This window comes from Arabidopsis thaliana (assembly GCF_000001735.4).
Source record: "Arabidopsis thaliana chromosome 1 sequence".
Lineage (NCBI taxonomy): Eukaryota > Viridiplantae > Streptophyta > Magnoliopsida > Brassicales > Brassicaceae > Arabidopsis > Arabidopsis thaliana.
In genome coordinates, this window is record NC_003070.9 from 16,903,415 (window position 1) to 16,926,044 (window position 22,630).

The 22,630-nt window shown below is 31.7% G+C and overlaps 5 protein-coding genes across 7 annotated transcripts; 2 read left to right on the forward strand and 3 right to left on the reverse strand.

Annotated features, from left to right (window-relative positions):
• Positions 1–4,122: 4,122 nt before the first annotated feature.
• Positions 4,123–6,158, reverse strand: AT1G44770 (elongation factor). Of its 2 annotated transcripts, none has more exons than NM_103558.4 (6): positions 5,729–6,158; positions 5,529–5,646; positions 5,241–5,452; positions 5,115–5,142; positions 4,581–4,689; positions 4,123–4,501 (listed from the first exon to the last, which is right to left on the reverse strand). In NM_103558.4, the coding sequence occupies exons 1-6, from the start codon at positions 5,993–5,995 to the stop codon at positions 4,420–4,422; spliced, it is 816 nt and encodes a 271-aa protein (NP_175098.1). In that variant the 5' UTR covers positions 5,996–6,158; the 3' UTR covers positions 4,123–4,419. The 2 variants fall into 2 exon arrangements, with proteins under 2 accessions (NP_175098.1, NP_001117437.1); NM_001123965.1 differs by having other exon boundaries at positions 4,125–4,501; positions 5,241–5,449; positions 5,729–6,081.
• A 135-nt stretch (positions 6,159–6,293) lies between these two features.
• On the forward strand, positions 6,294–8,856 carry AT1G44780 (translation initiation factor). 2 transcript variants are annotated; one of them, NM_103559.2, is made up of 9 exons: positions 6,294–6,466; positions 6,676–6,781; positions 6,873–7,123; positions 7,214–7,319; positions 7,401–7,718; positions 7,796–7,875; positions 7,964–8,088; positions 8,293–8,538; positions 8,615–8,856. In NM_103559.2, exons 1-9 carry the CDS (start codon positions 6,339–6,341, stop codon positions 8,644–8,646), a joined length of 1,392 nt encoding a protein of 463 aa, NP_175099.2. In that variant the 5' UTR covers positions 6,294–6,338; the 3' UTR covers positions 8,647–8,856. The 2 variants fall into 2 exon arrangements, with proteins under 2 accessions (NP_175099.2, NP_001031148.1); NM_001036071.1 differs by having other exon boundaries at positions 7,799–7,875.
• On the reverse strand, positions 8,740–10,250 carry AT1G44790 (ChaC-like family protein). The gene is made up of 8 exons (NM_103560.3): positions 10,060–10,250; positions 9,899–9,975; positions 9,752–9,805; positions 9,625–9,681; positions 9,511–9,551; positions 9,356–9,427; positions 9,196–9,275; positions 8,740–9,098 (listed from the first exon to the last, which is right to left on the reverse strand). Exons 1-8 carry the CDS (start codon positions 10,166–10,168, stop codon positions 8,989–8,991), a joined length of 600 nt encoding a protein of 199 aa, NP_564490.1. The 5' UTR covers positions 10,169–10,250; the 3' UTR covers positions 8,740–8,988.
• Positions 10,251–10,579: 329 nt separating this feature from the next.
• SIAR1 (nodulin MtN21 /EamA-like transporter family protein) lies at positions 10,580–13,639 on the reverse strand. Its single transcript, NM_103561.4, has 7 exons — positions 13,257–13,639; positions 13,107–13,169; positions 12,182–12,298; positions 11,690–11,930; positions 11,457–11,615; positions 11,217–11,368; positions 10,580–11,120 (listed from the first exon to the last, which is right to left on the reverse strand). Exons 1-7 carry the CDS (start codon positions 13,442–13,444, stop codon positions 10,928–10,930), a joined length of 1,113 nt encoding a protein of 370 aa, NP_175101.1. The 5' UTR covers positions 13,445–13,639; the 3' UTR covers positions 10,580–10,927.
• Positions 13,640–20,025: 6,386 nt separating this feature from the next.
• AT1G44810 (DNA-binding storekeeper protein-related transcriptional regulator) lies at positions 20,026–21,407 on the forward strand. The gene has a single exon (NM_103562.3). The coding sequence runs from the start codon at positions 20,207–20,209 to the stop codon at positions 21,095–21,097; it is 891 nt and encodes a 296-aa protein (NP_564491.1). The 5' UTR covers positions 20,026–20,206; the 3' UTR covers positions 21,098–21,407.
• The last annotated feature ends 1,223 nt before the right edge of the window (positions 21,408–22,630 follow it).

Consider the following 22,630-nt stretch of genomic DNA (forward strand, 5'->3'; position numbering starts at 1 on the left):
TTAATCGGAACTAGTTTTAGAGTTATTTTAATATTTTAAAAATATATTAATTTAATATTGTTTTCAAAATTATAATAAATACATAAAACTATATTTTTAAGGTAAAATTTATGATTTTAATTAAAATTTTAAATAAAAAAATTAGAAACTCTCAAACTAAATGACTAAATAGTAAAAAGAAAAATTGTTTTATACTTGCGATCTAAAGTAGTTAGGATATACAAAATTAGGCAAAAATTAATCAGAAAGAAATAAGATTAAACGAAAAATAATAAAATAACTAATTTTTTAAAATATTAGTCATTAGAGACAGATGGAATGAGCGTAACGATTAAGTGGAGATTAATCGCGGTAGGCTGGAATTTGTAGAATAGAGATACTTATGATCCTACTATATTATTTGGGAAGTACATTTTAAATGTAACCTTAATTTTTGTAAGTAATTACATAGATATACCATTAGAAATAAAATTTTAAAGAGTAAATTAATTTATCTCTTTAAGGATTAAAAAGTCAAATACTAAATTATTAAAAAACGAAAGACATTATTAATTTCCAAAAATAATAACCAATCAACATATAAGATTTGATATCTAAATTTTAATTAATTTAATTTAATTAGAAAAACGAAATAATTATTAATTTCCAAAAAACTAACCAATTAAAATCAACAAATTATATTTGATATCTAAATTATCATATTAATTTTTTATTAATTATTATAGTTCACTTCTCATCTTTATATGATTTTATTTTTGGGGAAAAATAATATCATCATTATAAAAAAATAATTAGAGTTATTTCGCATATGCCACAATTTGAATTTTCAAAATCGAATATAAACTGTTCAATACATGAAAAAATATTATAACGGGTGAAAAATAGATTTAAGAAAAATTTCTACTGAGTAACGGGTCATAATTTGAAATATTTATATTCAATTTCATACATATTACATTGAAAATTTATAATCTTATATACTACAATAATTAATAACATATTAGATGTGATTCAATTTTTAATACAAGCTTTTTAATACAAGCTGGAAAATCGTAGAATTGACGGGTTTAGATCGATATTAATACAAGATAGAATACTACAGGTAAAACTCTTAAATTAACAATCAAACTACAAGTGAATAATCTTAAACACTAAACAATATAGATAATATCAACAAAACAGATACAACTCATAGTTTACTATACATTTAAAATAAAATAAAATAATATCATATATTTTTAAATCATCTTTACAATAAAAGTTTTTAGTTTAACTAAAATATAAGCTTACCTGCGGTATACTGCAGGTTAATATCTAGATTATAGGGCTTATTGGATCTAAAGACGGGTCATCAAAGATTTCCTAAACTGAAGCAAAATATACTGAATATTCAAATATCTATCTGTTACCAAATTATAAACAAATAAGTCAATTTAATATTTTATATACGAAATCAATTAAATCTTAATCACATTAAAATTAGCACAAAAAAAAAGTATTCAACAATTAAAAAATTATCAAATCTCTGTGTTATATAAGTTTTGATACTATATTCGAATAATGTAATATACCTTTTCAATTTGTATTCTTTAACTAATTTAAGCTAACTAATATATTTGCTAATCTTATACCTATCAAAACCGACTATCGTTTCTTATCTCTATAGTATTTTTGCAAGACTTTTTTGGTGGATTTGGATAAAAGTGCATTCGGGTCATATGGTACATTCCCCTATTAAATAAATATGGTGCACTCATATGTTATTAGCTAAAATGTTTAGAATATAATTCAGAGGCATATCATTAATAAAATTAATATTAATAAAATAAATAACTTTTTAGCAAGACGAATTTGGAAGGACGGGTTTTTGAATCAACATTAATAAAAAAGTAAAATATAATTAATCCACTGTTTCAATACGGGTTAAATCTTTAATTTATTATTTTTTAAGACCACTAATATTAAACATATCAAATCATCCTAATTTAGAAAAGATTATATAAAACTAAAAATGTTATGTGGTATGTATAATGTTAGTATATATAAAATTAAAGAATAAAATATAAATGTATTAGAGAATGATACAATTTGCAAAACTTTTATATATAAAAAATAATTCTTAAATTTTAAAAATTACTACTAAAAAAAAAAATCACGGGACGGGTAAAACAATTACAGAACGGGTTTTATTTTGGAATTGGGTTATATGGTGGATGTATTTGAATCAATATTTATAAAATTTTAAAATTTTATTAATATGTTGTTTTAATAAGGATTAAAACTTCAGTTTTTTTAACAATTGTCTCATCGATTCGTGGTATAGCGTTACTTAATAATAATTATAAACTATAAAATAAAAATATTTTAATAAAATAAAATTTGCAAGCTTTAATATATATTACTTTTAAAAAATAAATCGTCCTGCGATATACCGCGGATTAAAATCTAGTATACCTAAAGCTGGAAGGCTACACCAAAATTCAATACATTTCTAACGGGTATGAAAATCATATGCAACAAATAGTTCCTTTGTAACACATTTAATTATATAATATTTTGACCACTAAAACACAGTACATTTATATTAATATGTTTTATAATTGATGATATTAAGATGAGACATATAATCATTATAAAAAAAACCCTCACATATCAGATCCTTCAACAACAAAAAACACTAACATATCGTTTATAGAAATTGCAAACCTATGATATAATTAATTTAATATGATCGTATTCGTACTCAAAAAGTTTTTATTATATTTTTATGTCACAACATGGATCATAATTAAGATTTTATTCTAGTATTATATCATCTTTTATATATATATATATATATATATATATATATAAAGAATATAGAAAACGTCACGGATTATATAGATGTACATATACGAGATACCTAATACTAAAAATTAGTTTTGGCGGAAAGTGTGAGAATAGAAACGAATTAAGTGTAATGGTGTTACACTCTTATTATGTGTCAGCCTTTTCTTCAACCCGTGATGCTTCCTCGGAATCTAACTCATCATTGTCACTCATTTCTTATTTATCTTTTTTTCTATATTTTCTTATGCATTTTTTAAATATAATTTATATGTAATCTTTTATTATTTTTTTTAAAAACTACATAAATTGAACACACCCCTCTTTTTTTTTAATTTAAACACTTTTTTTTGTTGCTCAATTTAACATTTTCAGTAGGATGTTTTTTGTTTGTATCTATTATGTTTTTACACACAAAAAGCAGTGTGGATGGAAATTTACATCTAAATTTATGTATATATATAAATCAAAATATTCTTACAAAATTTATTAATAAAAACACCAAAATTATCTTATGAACAACTTGTAATATTTTTGGCTAGATTATAAATTTTGCATTGATGTAGCGGAACAAACAAAAAATTGCAAAATTGATTTTTCTACATTAGAGTAATAATTAGAATTTTGATTATTGATATTTGAAAAAATTGGTTGATACGAATCCACTTTTCAGTCCTCTCTCATGCAAGTGTTTCTGGCAAATAACCAGAATTTTTTGTTTGTTTGTTAGTACTTCGTTTTTATCCAGATACATAGTGATTGATTGATGTTTTGGTAAGTGCTTGTATTTTTTCTAAACACTTGAACCCAAGTTGTGTTGTTATAGCTCTACTCGATATAGTTCTTGTCTTTGACATCAAATGCAAATTGGAAGATTTCGCTATTATGTCTATTAGTGAGTCACAACCTCAATTCAAAACTAAATATTGAACTAATGGTGCTCGGTTACACTGGTTAACTCTTAATTACTCGGTTACACTGGTTAACTCTTAATTACTCGGTTTAACTAAATCGTTTACAATGACACAGTCTAATACCAAAGATGAGAATCACTCACCATGGCTCTTTCGCTGTACCCTAAACGGCTAAACCTCAATAATAGCAATTAGCACGTGATAGGGCTTTTTGTGTATACTACATAACGCCGGGTCACAACCTTAATAAAGCTATGTTTCCTGGCTAGATTGACCAAAGTTTATGGTCTCCTTCGCATATAATAGATGGTTTATGTTCAAAAACTAGCCACAATGATACCTATTAGGAGACTTCACATATACAAACCAAGCTATCAAGTAGTTTGATTCTAATCCCCAGACACTTGTTTTCAGGTCTGTTGTCGGTCTTTGATAAGTAGAGTAACTGCAAACATTGTTCGATATTCACAAATTGTCTGCGTTTATAAACGAGAATCAAAGAACAAATGTCGAATTTGAAATCAATATGAAATACAACATTGATCAAACCCTATTTACACTATTTACACACGCAATGCTATTAATTTAAAAACAGAGTCTCGCACAGAAAGACAAACCCAAAGATAGTTGAAGATCATCATTCCCACTTTCATCGCATTAGATAGACCTCTTATAACTTTCAAAGAGCCCTAAGAACAACCTTGCTGGTCGCATGAACACCCTTAGCAGCTATCTTCAGCACACCACGAGCTTGGTATAACCTGAAAGCAACGCCAAAGATGCTATTAAACTTGTTCTAAATATTTGTGTTTCAACATCTTAGCAAAAAATCAAACATACCCTCCAAATGCAAGTCCCCAAGTGGACAGTGTGTAGAACATTTTCCCAGCATGCCATATATCCACTACCTTCCCTACCTTGCTCAGAGCAGTAACTTCTTGCACCAAAACTGTAAAATTAAGCAGGTCGATAAGCCACGTAAAGAAACTAGAAATTACCAGTAAGATTGTTGGCAAAAAGCTAATAGTAACCCCGAATATACCGCTAATTCTTCCCACTGTTTTTATTAGTAACAACTAAATTGGTATACTAGGGATTACCAATCAAACCCTATACATTCGGGAACTGTAAGACACATAGCTAATAGTTACCCTGAATATAACAGTCGAGAAGCAACATAAACAAACTAGAGATTACTAGTAACTGTAAGATTGGTGACACAACACAGTAATAGTATTCTAGCAGGAAAAGAGCGCTAAGTGCTAGAGAATAGTAACCCCGTATATACCGCTAACTTCCCACTTATGTGATTGATGTTATAATCGGGTTACCAATCAATGTCTATATATGTCATCGAGCTGAATAGTAACTTACGTTTCTGAAGCTCTTCAGGTTTGAGATTCTGTAATTTGAAACCAGTAGCTAAAGTGAACATAAGATTTGAAGTAATGAAAAGCCAAAATTGAATACTCAAAGTAACTAAAGATACGAATACGAAACCTTAGCTTTGGGATTTGACATAATACATTTAGCCAAAAAGTGAGCAACAGCATCAATCACATGTTCTTCATTCACAACAATGTAATGTTCGTTATCGATCGCGCTTTGTTCCTCGACATTACTAGGAACCATATCATCAGTAACTAAAACCCACCAACTTGGCTCTTGATGATCCATCTCTATAAGAACTTCAACAGTCTTCACATCATCTTCTACACAAATCAACCCATCAACACAAATTTCTTCTAAATCCCTCCAAATCGAATTTCAAAATCATCATAAACAAACCTGTTGGTTCCTTGAATGGAAATTGATTCTGAGTTCCATTAGATAAAGCTTGTCTTAGATTCTCTAATCTAGCCAAGAAATCTCTTGAAGTAACCATCGTTACAAGCCTAGCATAGAGCTGAATTTTGCAATTTCAACCAAATTTGTTAACAAATCCCTAAAAATTTCGATTGAAATTGAATTTGTTGATATATGCTTACGTCGCTAGGGCAATCATGAGAGAACGCAGCAGATTCAGCGAGAGTCTCAAAGAGTTTAAGATTCGATTCAAGCAAAGTCCTGAGACGACGATTCTCTTGACGAAGAGCTTCTAATTCACGATCTCGTGGATCAGAAATTGGATTCGTTGACTCGTGATTTTCGTCTTGGTGGTGGTGGTGGTGATGGTAAGTTTCCACCGCGGTCCATGCTACGTCGGCTACTTCCAGCACCGTCTTCGTCACTTCGATCGCGTGGTGACTCGTCATGGTTTTGATCTTCTTCTTCTTCTTCACCGTCTCCTTCTCGAAAATCTGGATAATGATAAATTCTAAAGGAAACTACTTGTCGTTTGCGTGTTTAGAAACGACAAGCAAGCTTTATATATTAATCATTAAAATATAATTTTTTGTTTTATTACCAAATACGTCCTTCTCTACTAACGTATTTCAGAATTCTACCATTTTATAGACTGCTTACCGTTTTGGTTTTACTTTTAGAAACATCTTGGCGTTTTCCTTTCTCGCTGAGGTTTTACATTAACGAGAATATTATTTATTTTCACTCACACTTTCAGAGTGAGAAATATCTGGTGACTCGGCGGTTACGGCGATGGAGACGGCGGAGATGAATCATAATTCCGGTAAGAGTAATTTGAAGAACGTTGATGCAACGGAGATCGAGTTCAAGATTCTGGCGGCTTTGCGATCACGCGTAACCTACCTCAGAAATGAAGCAGAGTAGAAATCTTTGTCTCTCAACCTCTTTCTCTAAACCCTAACATCGTAAATTCTCTGTGTGATATTGTGTACGTTTGATTGTTTTAAAGGCATTGGTGATATACATTTCTGATTTGGATTAGGGTTTTGATTTCAGTGATGTATCTGTATAAAGCATTTCGTCAGAAGATTTATGAATAGTGGAATGATTTGTAGTTTTGATTTCACAGCTGCTTCACCTTGGTGAGTGTGAGGAGGATGTTAGAGGAAGATATTGGATTGGAGAAATGTGATTTGGATGTGTATAAGAGCTTTGTTAAAGAGCATTTGGTTAAGGTATCTTTGTGTTTTCATGGTTGAAGCAAGATAATAATTCTTCTGGTATGTTTCCTTTTTGAAAGCACCGTTGTTTCCTTTTTGATGTCAGTGTTTAGAAGAAGCTGGGAATAATGATACTTCGGAGAATTCTCAAGAAACTGAGAGGGAAGACGATGAGATTCCAACTAAAGAAGTAGCAGAACAATCTGAAGAGCACGAGCCAATGAACGATGCTGGTGAAGAGAACACATCGAAAAGGGAAGCTAAAGATGTGAAGGGCAAGGGAAATAAAGAAACCCTGCAGAGGGATATAAAGAGAGCCCTTCGGAAGAGAGCTTCATATATTAAGGCTAATTCAGAGTAAGTTAATAAATGAAGTTCTGAAGTTTCCTCTTTCATGACTTGAGAAATAAACTTTTCTGTTTAGTAATGGCTTGCTTTATTTTTCAGGACAATTACAATGGCTTCACTTCGTCGACTTCTAGAGGAAGATCTTAAATTAGAGAAGGAGTCTCTTGATCTATTTAAGAAGTTCATTAACAAAGAATTGGATGAAGTGAGTACTTTAAGTTGGTTATGTAATCTCTTGAGTATAAGTGAGATTCAAGTTTTTTTGATACTTTTATTGGCTAATTAGGTACTACAACTTCCTGATGCTCCTAAATGTTCGACTGAGTCTATTGTGAAAAATGTGAAGAAAAAGGTCAAGAGCACACCATCTAAGATGGTAAGCAGTGAATACAATTCTGATTCAGATACTGAGGGGAATGTGGACAACGAGGAGGTAGCTGTAAAGAAGACAATGGCCCGAAAAGTTAAATTATCAAAACCAGAGATGATGGGAAAACGGAAAAGTGAAAATGGTAAACAAGTATCTGGAAGAAAGAAAGCAAAACATACAGAAATAGATTCAGAGAATGACAGTGATTCAGGGGATAGTGAAAAATCTTTGAAGGTATAACATCTTGGTTGTGATTTTTATCTCAATTTCCATTAAAACTAATGTGTTTCTGCTTTTATGTTATACAACAGCAGACTAAGGAGACTGCAACTGATGTGTATGGAAAGCGTGTTGAGCATCTCAAATCAGTCATCAAATCTTGTGGGATGAGGTTTCTACCAAACTTGGTATATCTTTAAGAAGTTCTGTATTTGTTCATATTCCATGCATTTTATTGTTTTATTATTTTTTCGTGGCAGTGTTCCTCCAAACATTTACAAGAAAGCCAAACAGGCTCCTCAAGAGAAACGTGAGGCTATGCTAATAGAAGAACTTGAGCAGATACTTGCCAAAGAAGGGCTGTCTTCAGATCCTTCAGCGCTAGGTAGTGTTTCGCTCAGAATTGATTTCTTTTGCGTGGAGAGAAACTTATATCTTCCATCTTTAGAGTTCAGTAGTTTTTTTCTGAATGATTCTTAATTCAACTTCTGAATATGTTAACCCGAATAAGCATGCTGATGTTTGTTTTCTATCTGGTAAATGTGTGATGAACATACTATGAACAAACTATCTGGCTTTACTCTGACAGAGATCAAAGAAGTAAAAAAGAGGAAGAATATATCAAGAGAGCTTGAGGGTATTGATACAAACAACATTGTATGGAACTCAAGGAGAAGATCCTCCACAAGTTTCGCGCCTCCTCCAAAACCGAAAGTAACAGCGGAAAGCGAGAGCGAGAGTGATGAACCGGAAGATTCTGAGAATGAAGAGGAAAGTAATGAAAAAGCTGAGAGAGGAAGCCAAAGCGAAGAAGTAGAAGAAGAATCAAACAGCGGTGAGAATCTATATCTCACATCTAAATGACCAACGGGTCAAATTTTGAAACTGATGATCCTTGACTTTCTTTGCAGAAGAGGATGATGGTGGAGAAGAAAGCGATTGAATTAACGATTATCTCTGACTCAGTGATTGGTGGAGAAGAAAGCGAATGATTTAACCATTTTGTTCTTTTAGCCTTTCAAGATTAGGATGAATATTAAGCAGGTAATATGTCAAACTTTTAACTATAGTGATAACTAAGTGGGAATCCCAGACTCTGGTTACAACTTGAGGAATCTTATGCCGAATCACTGAATGTTTTTGATACCCACTCAATGATGTGATCAAATATGATAAAGAAGAGAGTTGATTGATAGTGATAACAGATTCAATTGGGGGATGCAAAATGCATCTCTTAAAAATTGGGTTTTGTTCTTTTCGGATAAATCGAAAAGAAGCTGTGAATCTAGACATTGTTGGCGGTGGCGGCGGTGGCATCAATGTCTAACTCTTCGGATTCTGAAAGAATGTGCCTAACTTGGTTTGCAAGATCTGTGACATGTTTATCTTTAAACCCTGATTGGTATCAAAGAACAGAAAACAAGGTTTGGTACTTTGTAATCTGAAAGACTGAAACCAAAGATTACTGAGTAATTGGTAAAAGTTAGTTTACCGAGTTGAGCAAGAGCCTCTTCGAGGTTGAAGAGATAGTCTCTGTTTGGCCCTGAAGGTCCTTTCGCTTTAACTATCTGTCTGCGTAAACACAAGCAAAACGCAAGAAACGACTTGTCAAATGCAATCTTTGAAGAAGCTAAAAAAACAAAGCCACCTACTTGGCAATATCTTCAAGAGGAGCTGGTCCTAAGTAGTTGTTGTTGCTCTTCTTGTCAGGTGAAGCTATGTACCTGAACAAATAAAGAAGATATATATCGACATTGTTACTCGTTTACATATATACCGACGTGATGTAATCGTATGCGTTTCTTACACCATTACTCCTGCCACAGCCGGTTCCGAAGCATTAGAGTCCTGCTACAAACAAAGTAACCATTGTCACACACACCCAAAGAAGAAAAAGAAACAGAGAACAAAATAGACTCACAGTGAAGAAATCAAGATACTCTTTCTGATCATATTGCTTCTCCCTCACTTCCAAATGCTGACAACACAAACAAACAACATAAATGTCTTTTTGGTCATGATTGCAACAAAAGAGAGTAATCACTTACCAATAAAGCATCTCTTTTATCTTCCTCTTTAGTTATCTTGTAAGCAACTCCACACTATGTGCTCTCCATTTGCAAACAACATAAACAAATTAAACCAAAGAAGTTGAATAGAGTACTTATCATCAATTGGATCATAAAGATACTTACACAAACTTCTTCATGAGCAGCTTCTAATGTCACTGTTCTTCCCGGAAAATCCGGAGTTCCTCTATGATCAGTACTACCTAAATTCCGTTTCCAACGTTACTATACAACTTAAGATCATAATCAAGATTATGTGATAAAGATGGAGAAAGATAGAGAGAGACCTTGATGGAAGACACGGCGATAGCCTTTAATGAAACCAGGGAGGCTTTCGTCGAAAGGAAAACCCGTTTTCCATATTAAAGATCCGTACCCGAATACCCACATCGCCATTTTTACCGGTGATGTAGAGAAAGTGAGAGATCCGATTGGAGAAGAAAGAAAGAAGGATAAATGAACCAATTACCACATGTTTCTCACGTGTCATTACTTTAACGAGTTATAGAACAAATCCCTCTATTTTGTTTAGCATCTAAATTTTGACCCTAAACTTTTGAGATTATAAATTTGACCATGGTGAGAGAAAGTGAGATCCATCATTAGGATACGACAAAGACAAGTGACCCAATTAATATATGTTTCTTGTTTTAACAAGTTACAAAACAAATATAAAACCCTTTTATTTTGTGTAATATCCAAATTTAGACCCTAAGATTCTTGGATTAATTGTATTTTGACTATTTGTTGTTTGTTTTCGTAGGCGTAATTTTAAGAGATACGTTACACAATTAGTACATGTTTCTTATTTTAGCAAGTTATACACAACAAAAACTAACCTCTTTATTATGTATAACATCCAAATTTCGACCATAGTTTCTTGGAGTTATAAGAGTTACCCTTTTTTTTGTTAAGTAGGCTCAAATTTTACCAAATGATGCATTCATCATTCGTTTTGGAAATTTCAAATACAAGAAAGTAGAAGCAGAAAATCATTACATAAGGTAAAAAGATACTAAAAGTTAAGCGTAGATCGATTAGAAAATGTAAAAGAAAAAACACAAAAACAACAAGAAAGATAATCAAAACTTCCACCTCCAATGCATGGAGATGAGATCTTTGTTTAAGTATCTTTCTTCTCTTTTGGGACTTGGATCAGGTACTGGTAACCACACCGTTAGTCGGTGCTCCCGAGACATCGTGACCGTTCGTTTGTTTGACTACGTTAGTAATCGGAAGCTCTTGGGACTTGGCTACGATTTTCTCATCCAAAGGATTCACTTCGTCTTTACTTTTACCCCATACCACACTGTATAGTCCAAGCACTATGAAAACCGCCCCGATTATGCTGAAATTTACAATATTATACCATTCAAAACGTTAGTAATGTATCACTTAATTTAATCTTGAATTATGAAGATTTGGTTAATGTGACTTTTACTACCTTCCGAGATGGATTTTCTCAGCCAAAACCAATGCACCGAGGAAGGCAGTGATGATCATACACATAGGACTAAACGACGTCGTAAAAACCGGTCCACGTTGCTTAATCACAATGCTTTGTATGTAATAAGCTATTCCCGAACAAACCACTCCCTAAAAATATACAACATAATAAGTTTCAGTGAACACATTAATTAGTGTTAGTGTTTATTAACTTGATTAGTATAGATGATTAACTTACAGAGTAAACCGCGGCGAGTGTCCCTGAATCCATGCCGATTTTCCATGCACTCGGGTCACGAACCATTATTAGCGAAGCAATAGCGTTTAGGATCGTCCCTATCCCACATATCAACGTTACTAGTGATAGCTCAGCTGGATAGACTTTTAATGTGTATGACTGCAAAAAATGGTTTTCTAATTTATCAATATAATTTTTCTCAAAATGTAAAAAATTTATGATTGATTAATTACCTGTAAAATGAAGAAAGCAGCCCATGTAGAGATACTGCCCATAATGGCTATGGTTCCAAGGACCCAATGTTGGCCGGTGGGTGTGCTGCTCGAACCACCGTGGAAAGAATTATGTGCGGCCTTCACAATCTCAATGGCCGGACCTTTGTACAAAGTCATGATCATTGCTCCTCCAACCGTTATTACCGTTCCTACCACTTTTGCAACACTGTGGACCTTTCTAAAGTTCACCGTCTCAAGCCTAAATAATATGAGAAGTTGTGTTAGAACAACTACTAAATTGGTTGGTTCACTAATAGTAATGTTTTGGCCAACTAATCATTTTAAATAACTACGTATAAACATTTGAAAATAATATAAATTACTCGGGGATTAAATGGCAATTCATGTCTAGAAAGTCTTAAATAATCTGGTTAATAATTTACTAATGTCTAGCAATATTATGATTAAGTAAGTCATTAGAAGAAAATGTTTTTGAGTGAAAGTAAGTACCTGAAAATGAGGGCGAGAATGAAGGTGACGGCGGGAAGTGCATTGGTAAAGGCAGAAGTGTACGATGCTGATGTGTTTTTCAATCCTATGTAGTACAAATTCTGGTCCATGAGGGGCCTGAAATCATTCACAAATAAATACAAATTATTATTGTTGTTTTTTTAATTACATAGCCTTTTCACATCATCTTTTTGTTTGTGCAATAATAAGTAGATGCTTTTTCCAAAGATCAAAAGGTAAACGTGTACGTAGGATAACATGTAGGCCAAACATTCACATTAAAGATGTTTGTTGTGGGTGCTGATCTCATTCCCAATCAATAATCAATACTATATTACCAATTTCATTCATTTGTTTCTACATTTTCACGGTAAATTTTTTAATCAAAATAAATACTATGTGATAATAGATAATTATATATTTTACTTGTAAATCAATTTTTCAAACAAGAAAAAAAAATCTATTTTGTATGTTCAACTCTAGACGAATTTTGGTATATGTTTATCGTAATAGTAGAATTGTTTAAACGTTAAACAATCTCTGACTATAACTCTAATTATGACTGACGAATACCTAAACCAAAATCATATTTTATATGAGTTTAGTTTTTTTTTGGGTACGATATGTGAGTATGTATTCCATCTCCATAAGTAACGTACCCGAATTAGCATGATAAAGTAACGTACCCGAACACATGAATTTGCCATCACAACTATAAAAAGTAACTTTTGATTTTTACACCGTATTTATTATTAATTAGTTATAAGATTTCTTCATGTACGAAAACAATGTTTTCTATATACAAAGCCTTACTATATCCAAATTTTTTTGTTTGATAAATATTACGAAAACCTTTAAAAGTTGTATGAACCGAACTTTCTAATTGTAAAGCAGAAAAGATGGTTTTCTAATGAAAGAGACTTACTCTAATATTCCAAGAGCAAGAAGCCTCCAGAATATTGCTAGTGTCATCTTGGGCCTAATTTTCCTGCAAACATACAATTATTAAAATAAGTATTCTCATATCTATGCATGCATGTACATAGATGTGGATAATATGTGTTTGTAGTTGTACCTCTCGAACATGAGAGCAAAGGGAGCCATGACAACCGTGGCTACGACATGACGGTATGTAGCAAGAACCCAATGGTCCATGCCATGTTTGAACGAGACCATGGTGATGATGTACATGCCTGCATACCCAAATTGCAGTGAAATTATCGCCAATATCGGCTTAATTTTCTCCATGCTTCCACCTTTCATCTTTATTACTTAATCAAGAATATAACACTACTATATCTAAGTTTATGTGTGTAATATATAACTCTACCACTCTCTTCTCTTTATATTGATGAGAGTTGTTTGGTGAGTGATGAGATAAGCTCTATTTGTTTGAGGCAGGCAAAACCTAATGGGAGATGACTCCTTTTTATAGTCGAGCAAAAGTTAGAATAAAAAAAATACACTCATTATTTTGTTAACTCAATAATACGTCTACGTATCTTTTGGAATATTTTAATGAACTAGTGTTTACACTTTAGAGATATGAATAAGTTAACAGAAAAATATGTCTTACATAGTTATTTACTTTTACATATGCATGTCAGCATATCATTTATATAAGAATTCATTTTGGAATTTGTTATTAGCTTTTTCTTTTCCCTTTAGACGATTTCAAAGTAGAGAAATATAATCAAAATTGCAAATCTTGTATACATACATGGTGTGATTCTTTTATTTCAATGCGTAACACGTGTTCGCATTATATTAAAGTTGATATATCACATAGTTTTGTATGATATCAAGTAGTAGGTGGTAAGGTGATTGTGTGTGCATACACATTTGTAACTTTTTACAATATAGTACAAGAATATATTTGTAACTCTCTCCACATTAATATATAATTAATTTCTGATCTTTTTTTTCAGAAACAAGTTACTTCTCATTTTCTCAGTTCTTTACGGAGTCAGGATGTTTTCTAACATAAGCGTGTAATTTAAATCATACCAAATAAAAATAACTAATGCTATAAGCAAAACTCGAAGAATGGTTGCATATTTTGCAGATCATCGAGTTTTTATAAATTACATGAATATTTGGTTTACTATCACATGCACATCATCATGGGTCGATTGTGGTGGAAACCAGACTTGTCTATGACTTTGGCGGAAGATCGGGAAACAATATTTTGTAGTTAAAGAGCTGGTTCTAAGATTTATGGGGCTTTGAAGGCCAAATGAATATATGTATATATATATGGTTCAAGGGCCAAATAATTTCTACATAATAACTCGTTAAAATTTGGAATTTTTGGAAAATACTTTTTTTTGTAGAATCATGGATGGCCGTAAATTTATCACAACTTTAAATATGACATTATATATCATTGAATGATAGATAGGTCAGAGCAAAATTTGTGACTAGTTAGCAACACAATGACTACAAATCTATTTGTGGTTAGTTAGCTACCGACTGACTACAAATTTACTTTGGATGTGTTTTACTTTCATTCGTGGACATGCAACTTTTTCCGCCGGCCACGAAAATTTATGGAATCACTCGTGGTTAAAATGAAAAGAAAATGACCTAATTGGAAAAGAAAACAAGAAAGTATTTCGTATTCGTATTATCGTATACGTATTTTTTTCAGGTTTATAGACATGACATTAACATTACGTATAAACACACACAAAAGTATGATGCCTAAGTCAGGTGCCAAGAAATTAGAAGTTTGCTAGGTACTAGTATTAATTTTCCTAATCCTAACGGTCTCGTATATTTCCTTTCAAGTTAATAAATAGGTACAACAATCATAAATATCTCTACACAAAGGTAAGCCGCGTAAGTCAAACCCTAAAGCAATTAGGATTTTGATATGTGTACTATAATTAGTTGTCTTAATCCGACTAGATTAAATATCACATCTTTAGACGCAAAATGCGTATTAATGCATGTCCAATTCGTAACGTTCAATAGTTTTTTTAGAATAAAATAGATAAAAGGAGATTCCCCTATTCATTGAAGACAAAATTATACCAACCCTTTATAATCTTATACTATTATGATTTGTTTGTTAAATACAAGTACACGACCATACATCTACCTCGTGTGAATTAGAATCCCTAATGTTTTGCTAGAACTAAATGATATAGATGAATAATGTTGCCTACATACAAAAAAAGAGGTTTAGACGTTAAAGTAGTTAATCATTGATTAATGTGTCTCCAATTCAACTTAGATTTATCATATGTATAGTCATGCATGTTTAAGAATTAGATAGACTCTTCTTCTATAAATGAATGGTTACGAAATAGAATAAAAATTTAAATTAAAGAGGGAGAAGAAAGAGAGAGAGGGGAAGTGTTTAACTCAAGTGGATCTCTTGCTAAACAATAATACAATGCCATTTAATTTTCAATTTTAAATTTGTTTTCCAAATTTTATTTGAATTTATGGAAATGTGTTTTGTTGTTATTTTGCCCTTTTAAATATGTTTAATATTGAAGTGGGGTTTTGACACATTGACCACCAAATGCTTTATAGTCTTAGTGCTTCTCCGTGACGCAATTAATTTCCTTTTCATTCTCACATTCACTTTGGTTTGTTATTCCAACTTTTATTTTCCTAAAATCTCTTTTTAACCATTTAAAGAAAGTATTTGAATTGACATAAATAACCAATAATCAAAAATTATCCTTTTATATTCGGGAGAAAACGTGTATATGTGATCCAAAATGTCTTTAGAAGGCTAGCTAACTGCAAAAAAAAAGAAATTAATTTTGTTAGATATATTCATAGTTAGATATTATTGATTTGGCAACTATAATTTTTTTTCTTTTAGGTTAAGCAAAAGACAAAATGGAAGAGTTCGTTCGGTGGTGGTGCGAGGAGTGGATTCCATACTGTCTAAATGATAAAGGGGTTTAATCATTGTTCCCTTGGATGATTTTTTAATTTATTTCTTTGAGTCACTTTGATCTTTTGGGTTTAGTTTTAGTCACTTAAATTATTCATAAGATATTAGATACGAATACGACGACAAAAATTCATTAGATTTGCATATATGCTCCCTTATAATTTCATAATTTGTGTAAATAATTCAGTAAAACATTTGTGTTTCATTTATTTATTTTAGTCACTTTGATCTTTTGGTTTTAGTTTTAGTCACATAATCAACTATTCATAGATGTATTACTTTTTTGCTTACTAGATATGATTCGGACGAACAACATTTGTTAGATTTTCAGATATGCTCCCTTCTAATTTCATAATTTATTTAAACAATTTGGTAGAAACATTTGTGTTACTACCGTTGCTGCAATATCATCAAATTTTAAATCTGAATAAAATTGTTGTTGAAATTTTTTTATAGAGAAAATTCTTTAATAAATTTAGAGATTTGATATTATAATCAATTCTACAAGAAAAATGCTGATACAATTATATATATATATATATATATATATATATATAGAAATATTAAAAAAATCACTAAGTAACATTATACGTGATGCACATTATATGGGCTTGAATTCGTAGTGATATATACGACGATTCTGCTAACTACATGTACGATCATATAAGAAACTGTTGAACGTTTATGTAATCAGGTTTGTATATATCAATGTTGATTATTGAGGAAAAAAAAAGAAGAACCAAGATTGATAAGAAAGTTATGTTAACTCTATGTCGGCACCAGAGGCTTCTCTTGGGGACTTTGGGTGATATGTGATTCTCTGAGAGAGGAAAAGACAACGCGACTCCTACGTTGTCGTTTAAAAGATTCAGTGGAGTTATCGTCACTACGAACTATATCGGTCGTTCAAGGCTTATTTTCAAAAGAACATTTTAGTCTTTTGCATAATTTACGGTTTTATTTTGGTTAAGTAAAAAACCAATGAAAGTCGATAGAAAGTTTCTTTGAAAAATGTAATTTTAACCGAAAATACTGGTTAAATATAGAATTCAGTGTTTGTGTGTGTATTCGCAAGTGACTAAAAAGATTGAAGTAAAATAAACAGGATCTATATCAAGCAAAAATTCAACAATAAAAAAAGGATATTGCATGTGAACAAAAAACGAAAAGAAAAGATTATGGATAATTAAAAGGGTTATTTATAAACGTAAAACCTTTTTTCTTTTATAAATGTGGCATATATATACACTGAGGGAACATGATCTGGTGATAAAGATATTCAGCTTCGATATGTCTAGTTTTAGATACATGTGACCTAAGGATACGATACGATGGTTGCTATATGTAAGATGTGATATTTCACAAATTTTTTGTCAGCAATTATTCTTATTCATATTCTTATAGAAGATTTGATTGTTTTTTTTTTTCTGTTTTGTTCCCTCAATGTCAACTAAAATTCTTTCTGAATAAAGAAACAAATATACGGATTAACAAAATGCGATTAGAGTGGAAGTTTTGTTGTTCGTTCCTTAATTCCACACTATACATTTGCTTTTTAAGGAGTGAATGGGGTTAGACAACGTACGAATACATATAATATAGAATGACATGTATAACATCATATTTGACACACGTAGATAGTTCATATAGCTACTGAACTAACATGGTCTATTATAGGTAAAATGAGTAAAGACATTATCAATTTTACGTTTGTAATTTTAATTAAAGATTCATAATCATTTCATATCTTGATATGTAGGAGTGTGGGACTCTTAAGTCTTAACTTCATCAAATCCTAACAATACCAATACTGAATTTTATAGTTATATAGTATCTAACACACTCTTGTATTTGCTCAAAGAATGTTCCAACTATTTAGATAAATTGAAAACAAAATATTTAGCTTTATTCCCTTAGAAAGTTTTTAGTAGAAGGAAACGTAAAATTTTTAAAAAGAGGGGCAATGGAGAATTATGTAGAAGGAGAAGCTGAGTGGGGGAAATAAGAGAAGTTAGAGAAGGTGGTGCTCTCGAATTAGGATTCCAACAGAGGTAAGTGGGATGCCCAAATTTGGGAACCATCTTGTTTCTTACTTTCTTTGTCTACTTTTCATAAAAATTATTATTCTCGGTTTATCTTGTTTTAATTACGTCAGTGAAACTTTATTGTTTCTCTTAGTTGATTTCTATTAGTCTTTATTCACATGATGTTTGGCTTATCAATATACGCGTGTGAAGAATGAGGAAATTTTCGTTTTCGTCAAGAATTGGTATCCATTTCTAATGACCTTTAGCTTGGACATATTAATGTGATCAAATCTTTGTTACTACTAATTTAATGGATAAAAATGTATGGATTCAAGATTTGTTTTGATGATTGCTTAACGCTAATAACAAAATCGAGGTCAAAATCATCGTAAAAATAGAACGAATTTAAATTAGAGAAAGATTTTTTTTTTTTTTGCGAACCAAACTTTAGTTTTACATGAAAATGTTCAACTAAAAATTTTAAATTATAAATGATGTGTTCTTAAATATTGTAGCTAAGAGTATTTACTTAAATAAGATATATTAAAACGTAAAACAGAGAATAAAAAATTATATAATATTTGGCCCTCGTTTTTTTTTAACCACACCCATCTTCGAATTAGAGATACAACATACGCCTCAATTGTTTCATGATTTTTTTTTTTTGTTTTTTTGCACCATTTACATGTGAATGCTTTGTTTGACATAGAAACTATTTTTAACCTTTCCAAAAATATATTAAAGTGCAAACGCACACACACCAAAAGCAAACATTTACGTTTAGCATTTACATTTTTGATAAGCAAAATAATCTTGGTTAAGATGTTAAGAGTTGTATATGTTCATTTAAGATAGAAATATGTACTAGATCTAAGTGAAAACGAAAGTGCAAAAACTAAAAACCGAGGTTAATAACTCATGTTTTTTTTTTGTCTAAGAAAATGAACAATTTAGCTAGTAAAGTAAGATACTTGTTTAGTATCATTTGTTTGGTGTTGTGAATATGAACAAGAAAATGAACAATTTAGCTAGTAAAGTAAGATAATTATAGATCTTAAGTTGAATAAACAATTGTGAGACAAGGATATGATTTGGTCAAAATAAATATACAAAATGAGAAAGTGAATGGTGACGCAAGTTTCAATTATGGGAGAGAGTGGATAGATGCCTACTTGCATGAGTGTAATCTTTCAGGGCTCAACACAAATATTTGAAAGTGAGAGTGGAGTTCCATGTGTTTGTTCCCATCTTCTTCTCTTTCTTTGTTACTCTTGAGGCTTCATCATACTCACCAACATTAGCCAAACATCTTCACTTTTCTTTCTTCATTTCTTTAAATATGGGGTCCGAGGAAAAAAAAGATTTCTTGAATTGTTATCATGTATCTTGAAAAATCATGACATTATCTTCACTAAGTTAGTAATTCATTTACATAAATTATTGAATGTGAAAAACTTTTATATCGTTTTTGATATATACTCCCTTCAGTTTTCTTTTATTTTCTAGGAAAATTTGTTTCAAAAGGTTGATTTTTAGATTTTCAATGCAATATTTATTAGTTATTATTGATGAATTATAAACTTTAATAAAAATAATTGAAAATCATTAGTTTAAAGTTATAAGAAATTATAAAATACAAAAAATAAAACATTTAAAATCAACTTTAATATGATTACCTTAATATATGTGTTTTTCCTAAACAATCGAACAAAAATGAACAGAGGGAGTATATATATATACACATAACACATGCAATAATAATTTTTTCTTCTTCCTGTTTTCTTACACATGTTTTTAGTTTGTTATTTTATTAAATTAACTGAACCATAAGAAGACAATTTCAAGACAAAATTAAAGAAGAAGAAGTTATAGATAGCAATTTTACCCAAAAAAAAAAAAAAAAGAGTTATAGATTAGCAAACAAAATTTGGTTGGGCCTGACTTTAATACACAAAAGCCCAAACTCTTAAACCCAACTGTTGTTCTGTTCTTCACCTTCTTCCCATCTAGGGTTATTACGTAACTTCTCTGTTCTCTCTCACTCTCTCTGTTCTTCATCACACCGAGAATTCGAAAATTCCGATGAACAAGAAACTTCTCAACCCTCTTGAAGATCCACCAACCGCTTCTTCAAGCGAAGACGTCGACGAAGAGATTTCATCAGGAGAAGATGAAAAAGAACATATCTCCAATTCTTCTTCTTCTGAAGAAGAAAACGAACTCAAAGATCTCTCCACTCAAACCCTAAATTCTCCTTCCACCGAGGCTCCAACTCTCGATTCTGGATCTGAGACAAATTCCGACTCAGATAAGCCAATCGTCTTAACCAGTCAGAAGAAGAAAGAAGGTACTGATTCATCAGGGACGAAGCGAGCTAGTGAAGGAACTAGCTCAAAGGACATCAAAAGAGCTAAGAAAGTTTCAGGAGATGACGATAACAAAAAATTTCAGAGTTTATGGACTAAAGAAGATGAGATCTCTCTGTTACAAGGTATGATTGATTTCAAAGCTGAGACAGGTACAAGTGCTCATGATGATATGAATGGGTTTTTTGATATTGCTAAGAGATACATAAGCTTTGATGTTAGTAAGATCCAATTCGGTGACAAGATTAGAGGTTTAAAGAAGAAGTATTTTGGTGTAAGGAAGAAGAAAGGTTTAGACTTGGATCATGATAAGAAATGTTTGGGATTGGCTAAGTCTATTTGGGGACTTGATGGTAAGGAAGTGGTGGTTCTTGGAGGAGATTCGGAGACGTCGAATTGGTTTGAGAAGTCGTTTTTGGTTCGGGTTGTTGCGAGGCTTGGTGTGGATGAGTGTATTGTGAAGTGGAAATGGAGTAAGGTGTCTAAGGAGACTAAGAAGAGGATTGAAGAGAAGATGAAGATGGTGGAGGCTAAGGAACTTGAGTTGTTGTCGCAGAAGATAGATGTTTTGAAGGAGGTGGCTTCTGTGATTGCTGAAACTATCTAAGAAGAAGGACTTGGATTGTTTAGGTTTAATGGAGATGTAATGCCTCTTTTGTTATTTATCGTAGGATATATGTTTCTCATCTATGTTTCTGGTTCTTATTAGTCTTCTTTTTTTGTTTCTTGTGTGAGAATTAGCTAAGGAACTTAAGAACTTTGGACTTTGTAAGCCTTTTGGTCGATGGTTGTAATGAACTTAAGACTTTGTAAGCTATGGCTCCGACTGGTAAAAGGTGTTTTCAAGGTTGAATTGCAGTCGAAGTTATAATTTGATGTAAATATTATGTGGTATAAACTGCAGTTTGATATTGCCCTATTCTTTTCGTTATCGTTGCGTCAGCGGTCCGCGGCCGAAAATTATAACTTATTTGCATGTAATGTATATGGAAACTAACATAATCGTTCTTGTGAAAAGAGCCGCAACGTCTATAATGTATATGTTAGACTTTTGTCCGGTGACATTTTATCTTTTTGACAACGTAAGACTGGCCCTCGTTCTGACACTGCCCATTTCTCTTTACGGTGGTGGTCGGCTTGCGTCTAGATTTCGGTGGCTTCTATAGCAATGGTGGGCTAGCTAAGATCTAGAGTTTCACCGCTTATCTTCGGTGTCTCTTTTATTTTTGGCCGGATTGTTTTTCGGTTTAGATTTATGCTTTTTCCCTCGATTTCTTTATATTCGATGTGATTGGACTCTTTTGCGTTTCAATTTTTACATTTAGAATTGTAATTCCTTAACCCTCTTTTGTTTAAAAGCTCTAGCGGTTTCCGGTAGTTTTGAAGGTTCCTTAGGTCGCTTTCTACATCGACGATGACCGGCGTCGACATTTGATTCATCTACCCACGTGTCTCAACATTGGTTAATAGCCTCACACGTGTCTCTTAGTCTCTGCATTGGATTTTTTCAGCTTATTTCCTCAAAGAGTAATAGTTTTCTGGATTGGGATTTCTTTACTTTGGGCCTAAGTTTATCAGATGGACTTGATGGTATCTTTTAGGCAATATTGGATGATTATATTGTTTAGAAATAGTTCAATATTGTGAAGTTAATGTGTCAAGCCCTGTTGGACCTCCTAGCGCAAGATATGAGGTGAGCCATTCATCCCTTATAACACTTCAGGCAATCTACCTAGCTAAAAAATTGGCTTTTGGTGAAGAGAGGTTGAAAATTACTTCCGCCAATTTTTTTTTTCCGGCCAAATAAATTCCCGCCAAAACTTGTATTTAAAATTTTTTGTAATTTTTGAAAAAACTCTTAAAAGTCCTTGTATAGTTTTTTCAAAGCATTTTAAAAGCTTTGTAAAGTTGTTAAAAACACTTGTAAATCATTTTAAAATCTATTAAAATCATTATAAAGTCTTTCAATACACATGTAAATACTTTCAAACCCCTTTTAAATCTTTCAAAAAATCCTTGTAAATATTTTTTAAAAGGGAAAAAACCTAAAAAAAACTCAACTAATTTTTATTTGAATATTTAATATCTAATTATTTTTGATTAAAAAAATACACGAAATAATAAAACTGTGCAATTTAAT